This window comes from Mus caroli, unplaced genomic scaffold (assembly GCF_978045245.1).
Source record: "Mus caroli unplaced genomic scaffold, Mus_caroli_1 scaffold_16, whole genome shotgun sequence".
Lineage (NCBI taxonomy): Eukaryota > Metazoa > Chordata > Mammalia > Rodentia > Muridae > Mus > Mus caroli.
This window is the reverse complement of record NW_028227271.1, coordinates 21,753,412-21,764,230: the sequence shown is the minus strand read 5'-3', so window position 1 is coordinate 21,764,230 and position 10,819 is coordinate 21,753,412. Positions and strand designations below refer to the sequence as shown.

The 10,819-nt window shown below is 48.1% G+C and overlaps 2 protein-coding genes across 2 annotated transcripts; both read right to left on the bottom strand.

The window, feature by feature from the left end:
- Positions 1-2,618: 2,618 nt before the first annotated feature.
- Positions 2,619-5,415, bottom strand: LOC110310240 (cytochrome P450 2D10). Its single transcript, XM_021183006.2, has 7 exons — positions 5,263-5,415; positions 5,011-5,171; positions 4,201-4,377; positions 3,876-4,017; positions 3,492-3,679; positions 2,970-3,111; positions 2,619-2,869 (listed from the first exon to the last, which is right to left on the bottom strand). The coding sequence occupies exons 2-7, from the start codon at positions 5,146-5,148 to the stop codon at positions 2,679-2,681; spliced, it is 978 nt and encodes a 325-aa protein (XP_021038665.2). The 5' UTR covers positions 5,149-5,171; positions 5,263-5,415; the 3' UTR covers positions 2,619-2,678.
- Positions 5,300-6,952, bottom strand: LOC147000728 (cytochrome P450 2D10-like). Its single transcript, XM_085831459.1, has 3 exons — positions 6,706-6,952; positions 5,684-5,851; positions 5,300-5,415 (listed from the first exon to the last, which is right to left on the bottom strand). The coding sequence occupies exons 1-2, from the start codon at positions 6,892-6,894 to the stop codon at positions 5,699-5,701; spliced, it is 342 nt and encodes a 113-aa protein (XP_085687585.1). The 5' UTR covers positions 6,895-6,952; the 3' UTR covers positions 5,300-5,415; positions 5,684-5,698.
- Positions 6,953-10,819: the final 3,867 nt, after the last annotated feature.

Here is a 10,819-nt window from a genome sequence, read left to right as displayed (position 1 = left end):
AGCAGTTGTGGAAAGCAGTTGAGTAGATCCAAAACATGCAGAAAAAAGGGAAGCAGAAAAAACTCCAAAGAAACCATCAATCTAAGTAAGGACAGTGATGAGACCTGCCATGTGTTATAGGCATGCAGCTTCTGACACCATACCCAGGGGACAGCAGGGAGGTGGCTGCAGGGATGGATGGCTCAGGGGGTTGAGGGCTTGCTGTGGAGGCACAAGGACTGAGCTCAGATCCTAGCACCTATGCATACCCAGGCTTGTTGTTGTGTGACAGTGACCACAGGAGTGGGGGCAGGGACTGGTGCATCCTGGGAACTCATTGGCCATCCAGTCCACCTGAAATAATGGTCTCCATGTTCTCAAATAGTAAAGGTGAAGTGGGGATACTGGAAGACATTGACATTGACCTCTTGTGTCCTCACATGGATGCACAGTCCAGAGCATCAGCACACACACACAGAGACACAGACACAGATACACAAAACAAGCACAAGCACACATACTTAAACACAAAGAGAGGCACATGTATAAACACATACGCAGAGATACAGATACACACAGACACTTACATGCAGAAACACATACAGAGATGTATACCTACATATAACACATGCACATACAGTTTCACACACAGAGACAAACATGATCACACAGATATATGTAATTCGCATGCAGACACATGCACATTTGCACATAGACACATGGATTCATAGCATATACACATGCCAATGCACACAAACTTAAGCCACATACCCATGAGCACACACATACGTACCTATGCCACACATTTGTGCCTATGTAATACACACATGAACACACACAGATATGTAGAGCAATGGGCTATGCACAGACAGCCTGGTCTTTAGTCCAGTTGAGGTCTGAACCCTGGTAGAGCCTGATGGGTGGTAATTCCACATACATGGGACAGAAGGTGTTCCCTTATGCCTCCTGGACCCCTGGATCCTGTCGTAGTTACAGCCCCTGAATCCCCCACAGGAGAGGCTCCTGGCTTTCAGTCATGTAGACAATATCCCAAGCTTCTGACCGTCAGGCTATACTCTCCCAGTAACCTAGCAACAGTAAGATAACAAGTCCACTCTAAGAGCGGCTGCTTGGCCCCACCTTGCTCTCTCCCTCTTACTCTCTTAAGCTTTTTCTTTCCTTACCATATGTCTTACTCTCTCTCTATTTAAGCTTTCTTACTCTTTAGCCTTTCTTCTCACTTTCCTTTCCCCCTTTCTCTCCTCATGGCCATGTCTGGTCTCTCTCTCTTTCTACTTTCTCTCTTTGCCCCTGCATTTCTACAATAAAGCTTTAAAACCATTGTCTGTCTCTGTTCTTCAAGGCCCGCTGTGCTTGGATGATGGGATAGGCTTTCTCCTAATGAGCTGTGCCTAATCTCCCATCAGAAGGCCTTCCTGTGTTCCAGCCATGGCCCGGATTTAGGACTCTTGCCTGTATGCTCTGGCTGAGCATACATAATAATTTAGGATTACTGCCCAATACTACACGAAACAATATGGTACTGCTTTTGAATTTTAGTGAGCCTGACCAAAATGAAAAAAAAAAAAAAAAAAGACACTGAAACAAACACATCAATCTCCCTGGTATGCTAAGGAGTGTGACCAGGGCTGAAGAGCAACCTCAGCTTGGGGAGTTCTGTCCTACACAGTCCAGGACATGGTGCTTGAGTCCTGTCAGGCTGTGAGACCTTGACTGAGAGCCTGGGACATGCTGACAGCAGTGTCTCCTTACAGCTGGGGCTGAGGGCCATGTGGCATCACTGACACCAGCAACAGGGATTTAGGCAAGTGGTCCCTGGTTACCTGGGTGTGACTTAGAGTGTGTGGAGACCGGTCAGCCATGTGGGTGCTCCATCTCTCTGGCCCTCGCCAAGCCCCTGGATAGGGAGGCTCACTGAGGATCCCTGTGAGCAATGTCCGCAGACTGAGTCATACTGGTGACTGGGAATTTGACACATCTAACAGACAGATGGGAGTGTGCCAGACTCCCTGCACTCTGTTGTCACTTTGCCTGCTGCTCCTTGTCTTCTCTGCCATTCCTGTGTGGTACACACTTTGAAGATAGCAGAATCATGTCCCTGGGAGTATTTCCAGTCACTCATAGAACCACAGGGTGTTGGGGACCACCATGCCATGTCTCCAGACAGGCTTTCTTAGTGAAAGCCTACTACACCAGTCTCAGAGACCAGTGATGAGTCTCACTGGATGACACAGGGAGGGTCACAAGGGTCACTCTTGAACACAGCCTACATTTTTGTTCTCTTTCTTCCTCCTCCTTTACTCCCTCCCTCCTTTCTGTCTTCTTTGTGCATCCTCTTCATAGCTTTGCTTTCATTTGACCAGGTAGTTGTATAGCCCAGGCTGCTCTAAGCCTTGCTGTATATCCCAGGATAGCATCACACACATGATCCTCCTGATTTGGGCCCCCAAGTGCTGAAACTGTAGCCCTGTACCAATGGATCAGGCACAGAATATCCTTTGATCACAGCAGTCAAGGTGTCTCTTGAGAAGAGATGAAAAGGCAGGTGGAAAGATTGGTTGGAGACTATTGTCTGAAGACCCAGCAAGAGAGGGCTGGGATTGAAGCAGAAAACAGAAGCAGCCACAAGATTGGTTTATTTTGCATGGCTCAGCCTGCCTTGCCTAGCATGACTGGAATTAGTGTCCTTGCTCACGCATCACAGCACAGAGCTGGTAGGGGTAGGGGGCAACCGGAAAAGGAAAGACACCAAGGTTTCTAGGCCTGGGCTGTCCATCGGGCACTGAGAAGCTAAAGCGCTGCAGGAGGCAGGTGAAGAAGAGGAAGAGCTCCATGCGGGCCAGGGGCTCCCCCAGGCATGATCTGCGGCCTGTGTGTGGAAGAGGTTACAGTTAGTCTGGGACCTGATTGGTGCTCCACCCTCTAAGGCACCCTTGGGAGAGACAGGCAGCCAGGCATCCCCCAGGCACCTGCTGAGAATGGCATGAAGGCCTCATGCTTCACAAAGTGGCCCTGGGCATCCAGAAAGTGTTCAGGATGGAAGCGGAGGGGCTTCTCCCAGACAATCTCATCCTTCAGCACGGAGGACAGGTTGGGGATGAGGGTCGACCCCTAGCAGAAGGCACATAGTTTGAACATGGACTGGGGTGGGGCTGTTTAGACATTTGTCACTAGGATAACATGCAAAACTTCTTTGAACACATTGGATTCTCTCATTCACCTCAACCCCTGAGCCTCTTAGCACCTTGAAGGGCCCTGTAATAGATTTCCCAGCGGTGGCCTACCCAGCACTTATTCCTATGCATACTGCTCCATAAATTGCCCTGTGGCCATTTTCTTTCACATTTCTCTTACTTGAGGACTCTAAAAGGCTGCACCCTGCATGCATTCTGGTTCTTGGGAACATGTTAGGAATTGGATGTGGTGGTGTTGGTCTCTTCTGTCCTTGTGGGATAGAGATCATGATGAAGTAGTAACAGGCCCAGGCCTACCTTGGGGATGAGGAAGTCTTGCACTTCAATGTCACGACTTGTGATGCGTGGCAAAGACAGTGGGGCAATGTCCCCAAAGCGCTGCACCTCATGAATGACAGCATTGGTGTAGGGCATGCGAGCCTGGTCTGCCATCTCTGGATGCCGCACCTGCCCTATGACTGCATCGATTTCCTGTTGGACTCTGCCTGGAGGGACAGCATCCTCTCAGTGAAACAGTCACAGGGGACTTCCCTGTCTTACAACCATGGTAAGGGCTGAGGCGATGTGAGAAACAAGAGTGAGTGGCACTGGAGTCTGGGTTGAGTTAGCACTGGGTGCCACAAGAATCTCAAGTCACTGGGGATTGTGCCTCTACCTCCCTCCCAGCCCCATCAGGCTCACGCTGCACAATTGGATGCAGGATCATGAGCAGCAGGGCCCAGGAGAGTGTGGTTGAGGTGGTCACCATCCCTGCAGTGAACAGGTCTAGCACAACCATGCACAGGTTCTCATCATTGAAGCTGCTCTTAGGATTCCCCTTTACCTGGGCCAGGTAGAGAGGATGTGCTTAGCAGGGACAGGAAGTCCCACATGGCCTCCCATTGTCCCTGGGGCAGCCCAGGTGCTGAGTCACTTGATGATACACAGGACTCTACCCATCTACCTTCCCAGCTCACAGGACCTCAGCCCACAGTCCTTGGCAACATCGCTTGGAGCTGCCAGTCACCTTCTGTATCTCTGCCAGGAAGGCATCAGTCAAATTTCGGGGTGGCTGGTCAGGGTCCCAGGTGGTCCTATTCTCAGTCAACAGATTCTCCACTATGGCCATTAAGGATTTCTGACCTTGGAAGACCTTCCCAGGCAGTCCTGGGATGCGCAGGAGTATGGGGAACATATTAAGAACCTGTGAGAACACAGGAAGTCTCAGAGGTTCATCTTCATAAAATTAATTATTAGTGAATCATGATCATATATGGAGCTTATGAGCCATGGTGTGTGGAAGCAAGTGATAGGACAGTGTGTGGAGTCAATTGTCTCTATCCCACATGAGTCTCAGACATCAAACTGGGGTCTGCTGGCTTGCTTGGCGAGTCCTTACCCATTCACCAGTTGACTGGTTCCTCGGTGCTATTGATGCTCCCTATCCACCTGAACCAGGCTCAGTTACCAGACTCCTTCGCAATGGACCCATAGCCTGTTTGTCTCCCACCTCTCCCCTGTCCCATTATCAGTTGTTAAATTTGCAAGAGCCACCTAAATAAAGTTCTCTCAGCCCTAGGAGAACAGAGGAATATTCTACCTCAATGACAACCACAGGCTTTGTGTCTTACATGCAAAAGAAGGCCCAGGTTCTCTCCCTTGCTGGGAATACTGATCTTGGCCCACTTCTCCCATCCTGTCATCTAACAGTTGTCAACAGGCATATCCTCCTGGAGTTGAATCCAAGAAGGCCTCTCCCACAGCCTTGGCACATAGCTCCCCTTAGCAAAGAAGGACTGCACAAAAGTGGCTCTGTAGTCTGCCCTGAACCTCCTACCTCAGGAATGAAGCCAGAGAGTTCTGTCAAACTGTCTTCCAGTACTTTTAGCATCCTGATGAGGTAAGGGTCTTTATATTCAAAGCGACGGGCAAAAATGAGAGATGCAATCACATTGCACACAGCGTTGTTCAGCATGGTGTTGGGATTGATGGGCTGCCCTGGGAGTGGAGATGGAGTAGAGATGCAAGCAAGTCAATGGACTTGCCCATGCCTCCCTGTGCCCAACTACATCCCTCACCCATCACCCACCAGCCTGGGCAGTGAAGGCATCACAGAGGTGTCTGGCCTCCTTGGTCACCCACTCCTCCAGAGATTTCTTGCCCAGGCCAAAGTTGCGCAGGGTAGACACAGAGAATCGCCTCTGCTCTCGCCACTCGGGCCCGTAGGGTGCAAGAATCACACCTGCAGACACATTGGTATGTAACCAAGAATTCCCAACTCTACTGTCTCTTTCTCTCCTCAATTCTCTTTTCTGTGTTCTGTCCTGGCCATGAGCCTCTCAAAACCTTGCTATCATAATCCAGTGCATGCCTTCTGGGTAGTCCTCCTGGATTTCAATGACTCTTCCGTGAATTGCTTGACCACATTCCCACCCACATTCATAACCTGTGCTTCTTCTGCTGATTCCCACATGTCTGAAGCCAAATCCACCCTCCACACAGCCCTTTACCTTGGGATCCAGGCTTTACACCCACTCAAAGATGGGCACTGGAGGGCGGTCAGCAGTGTCTTCTCCACAGGTCAACAGCACTTCCTTCATTGCCTTCAGTCCATTGATCACAACCATGGGCTTCCAGCCCATCTGCAGGCTGAACACGTCACCATAGCGGTTTTGAAGCTGAAGTAGAGGGACAAAGTACATAGGAAGTGGAGGTGCCCACAGATCATAGAACCAGGCTCACTGCACAACAATGTCAAAGTGAGAGGGTGCAAGGCAGTTTCTTTGTGTGTGAGTGCACATTTATGTATATTTACATATGCATGTTTGTGTATGTGAATTTAAGTATATGTGCATATGTGTATGTGACTCCATGCATCTCTCTGTCTCTGTATTTGCATGTGTACATATCTATTTGTGTGTGTCTTGCTTGTTATTGAACCTTGCTCATGTATCCTGGGAAAATGCTGTTCATTGAGCTCCATCCCATGCGTGAGGATGCCTACCAATGTGGTGTCTTATCTTTGAAGTTTAGCAAAGGAGTCATAATAGATGTCAAACCCCAGAAGTTCCCTTACCAGATCCAGAAAACTGTTTTGGGGTCTTTTAGCATGTCAATATACAAGAAAAAACCTCTAGTTTCTCTAGATGAGCAGTGAGTCCAGAGAGCACACAGCGGCAAGAGATTCACGCAGCCACAGTCCCTCTCTCCACTCAGTGTCATGACTGATGTGGAGTGGTAGACTTCACAGCATACCAAGACCTCATCATTGACAGGAGCATAAAGTACTTGGGACCTCTACAGTTGCTGTCCTGTCCAACTAGACTGAACATTCCTTTCACACCTTGCTTCACCCTTGGATTTTATTCCCCCAATCATTTGCCCTACAAATTCCCAGTGGCTGCCACAAAAACATGGCTAAGCCTATTCCCTCTTGGGGATCTAGATCCCTGACAAAACTGTGGCTCAAACCCTACTATGTGCTACTATGGACACTATAACCTTACATACCATCCATTGCTGAGTTACTCACCTTGTATAAGCTGTATGGCATGTTATGTAGGTCCACCTGCAGCAGGTTACCCAGCACAGGCCATGGCACAGGGCCTGGTGGGTATTGTGAAGTCCAGCACTGGCGCCGGTGCATCAGGTCCACCAGTAATACAAAGATGATTGTGAATATGGCCACAGGCCACAGGCCAGTCCCAGTCAGCAGCTCCATGGCTACCCCACTTCTGCCCAGGCTTCCTAGAGACCAATGAATAACACTCAATATAACACCTAGGATCAGACAGCCCCAAGCTTGGATCCTGCTGCCTTATAAAGGAGTGCCAGGGTTGCCCTTTGTCCTCTGTGTCCTGCCCCAACCCTGTGTTTTGTTTGTTCACTTGTAGGGAGGAGCCAGTGATGTTCAGTTCCTTTCAGGAGTTTAGCATTCTGATTCTGCTGGGCTGAACAAGGTAGGCAGATATCTAGTGGACTCCTGTTTCAGGGCAAATGTTCTGATCATTGTGTGCAGGAAATTCATCGGGCTTGCTACCCATGCCAAATCTTAGAGGGCTTGAAGACATTGCCTCAGAGAGGAATGAGACCTCCTAGATCTTCATGGAGCACTTTCCTGGCAGACATGAGGATTGACTGGCATCCTGTCAATCACTTCTGTGTGTGTGAGCAGTGGGAGGCTGTTTCCAGATGAGGCTGGAGCCCCAATGGGCAAAAGCAGGGCAGTCGGGGATGGCAGCTGGAATCCCTGTGGGTGAGTGAGGGCCAGTAGTGGGAGGTTACCTAGACTTGCTATGGGAAAGTGAAAAGTAGTGATGGGAAGGCAGCTAAAGGCTCTGCTGGTAAGTGAGGTCCAGTGGGGTAGCACAACTGGAGCACTGCCATCTTCAGTATAGGTCTGTCATCATCCAATTAATCAGGCAGCAAGATACACAACACAGAATTTATCAGACCCAGTATGAAGAAGTGGAGAAGTGGTCTGAGAACCTTGGGGGGCCACTAATTTGGTCCATGGACGTGTCACATGCTGGCCTCTGTCTCTTATCCACCCTTTGTTTTGTGGTGGGTCAATCTTACCTGGCAAGAGTCTTCCATCTGGAGATATGTAAGGTAGTTTTCTTCCTCATGCCAGAGGTCTGAGCAGCCAAGAGGAAAAAAGAATGATGATTCTTGAGCCTTCAAACAAATGGCAACTGTGTGCTGGTCACTGCTGTACACCCACACATAGCAGCTCACCATTCACTAGGGTCAGCAGAGGCTCAGTCCCTGTCCTTGTTCGGATCCAGACCTCTAAAGATCATAGGCTTGGAAGTCATTGTGGAATCTAGGCAGGCTCTCTCTGTTGCTCCTTCAATGTGCCAGAAGGAAGGCTGGAGCATTATCCCATCCCGCGGGATTCAGTTATTCGTTGGTGCGAGGGGGACCGCAAACCTGGAAGGAAATGGGAGGAAGGGAAGGAGAGGCAGGAGACCAAGAAGATGGTACCTATCAAGGTCTCGTTTAGTAGGCTGAGGTGCCTTGTTTTTAAAGCATATATCTCGGGGAATAGGGGAGGGGTCGAGGGGGAATATTACAAAGAACAAAGAAGCGGGCATCTGCTGACATGGGGGCCGAAGTCAGGCGCCAGGCAGTGGGCACTCTGCATCTTATCTCTGGAATATAGATCCTCCTTGACAGCCTTGGGTGTCAGGCTGGGCTCAGGCATAACTCACGTCCTTGGATGGCATGGGAGTTCAGGGAAGAGGGGACTATAATTCAGTTTTTATAGCTTCAGGTGCCAGGAAGGGAATAGGGAGGAGGGAGTGATAACCAGCTCCTAGCATGAGGCCATTTGGCCTGTCAGGGAGATTGTGAAGGGCTTGCTTTTTCACGGGATGGTCTCTGACAGAGCATGGCTGAGACCATACCATGCAGCCCCACAGCAAGACCTACACCTGGGTCTATTCCTCTCTGATGTGGATGCTACCCTGCACTGACCACCTGTGTGTCACGGGAGTCTGTGGGTGAATCCATGATTGTTGCTGGTTTGAAGCCTCTAAGCCTGTTTCCTCTTCCTGTCCATGATTCTTGGCCCTGCCCAACACAGTTGCGTAGACTGACACCATAGGTTGGGGCAGAGAAAAGTGTATTTCTTAAGACCCAAATGGGCCTGAAAGGACACCTGCATGGGAGTCAGGACACCAGCATGGATCATGGTCAGAAAAGGGATTAGGGAGACAACTTGCTGAGGGCACTGCTAGGCTCAGGTTGCTGGGTTCCTCCTGGTTTGCTCCAGGGTACTTCCAGGGTATGTTCTGGTGCCTGATGCTTACACCTGCATGTCAGTGCTGGGATGACACCTTCAGCCTCTCCTTTCTACCTGAATGTGTCACAAATGACATTATTAAAGAGACACAGCAGTGCTGACTGGGTGCTGGTCCCAGTGGGGGATGGGCTGACTCAGGCTGGATTTTCCTGTATCAGGTAATTGATCCCTTGTGAGGTAAGTGCACAGACAGAAAGAACATAGCACAAACATCAAAGAACTAAAGCTAAACTTTTTTTGGGAATAGTTAAAAACATGCATGTCACAGGTCACAGCCTGGCTGATAAGATGGCTTTGTGAGTAAACATCTGCCTCGCAGCCCAGTAGTCTGAGTTTGAACTTCTGGTGCCACACAGTAGAAGGAGTGTTTTAACTCCTTATGGTTGAACCAACTCTCTGTTACCCCCAAATAAACATGTGGTATACAAACCCACATACATTGAAATGATAGATAAATAAATAAAAGGAAATGTTCTTTAACAAGGTCACTATAAAAGGGGGGAAAGGTTGGCCTCCAGGGAGTGTTCTGACCACGGGGACTCAGATGAGAGATGAACTCTCAGGGGTGGTGACAGAGGCTAACAGAATCACAGGAGGAACAAGCTCCAGCCAGAGACAGCTAGAACATCTAACAGCAGAGATTACCAGATGCCAAAAGGCAACCGTAAGAATCTTACTAACAGAAACCAAGACCACTTGGCATCTTTGGAACCCAGTACTCCTACCACAGCCACTCCTGGATACCCTAACACACCTGAAAAGCAAGATTCAGATTTAAAATCATATTTCATGATGCTGGTAGAGGATTTTAAGAAGGGCACTAATAACTCACTTAAAGAAATAAAGGAGAACACTGCTAAACAGGTAGAAGTTCTTGAAGAGGAAGCACCAAAATCCCTCAAAGAATTACAAGAAAACACTGCTAAACAGGTAGAAATCCTTAAAGAGGAAACACAAAAAGCCCTTAAAGAACTACAGGAGAACACAACCGAACAGGTGATGGAATTGAACAAAACCATCCAAGATCAAAAAATGGAAGTAGAAACAATAAAGAAAACCCAAAGGGAGACAACTCTGGAGATAGAAATCCTAGGAAAGAAATTAGGAACCATAAATGTAAGCATCAGCAACAGAATACAAGACTTGGAAGAGAGAATCTCAGGTGCAGAAGGTTCCTTAGAAAACATGGACACAACAGTCAAAGAAAATGCAAAACATGATCCTAACTCAAAGGAAATCCAGGACACAATGAGAAGACCAAACCTAAGGATAATAGGTATAGATAAGAATGAAGATTTTCAACTTAAAGGGCCAGAAAATATCTTCAACAAAATTATAGAAGAAAACTTCCCTAACCTAAAGAAAGAGATGCCCATGAACATACAAGAAGCCTTCAGAACTCCAAATAGACTGGACCAGAAAAGAAATTCCTCCTGACACATAATAATCAGAACAACAAACACACTAAATAAAGATAGAATATTAAAAGCAGTAAGGGAAAAAGGTCAAGTAATATATAAAGGAAGACCTATTAGAATTACACCAGACTTCTCACCAGAGACTATGAAAGCCAGAAGATCCTGGGAAGATGTCATGCAGACACTAAGAGAACACAAATGCCAGCCCAGACTACTATAACCAGAAAAATTCTCAATTACAGTAGATGGAGAAACCAAATTCACACAATACCTTTCCATGAATCCAGCCCTTCAAAGGATTTTAAAGGGGAAACTCCAACACAAAGAGGGAAATTACACCCTAGAAAAAGCAAGAAAGTAATCCTTCAACCTCAAAAGGATGTCCCCATTGTAAAATTTCCAGAAAGGAATGTCCCCATTGT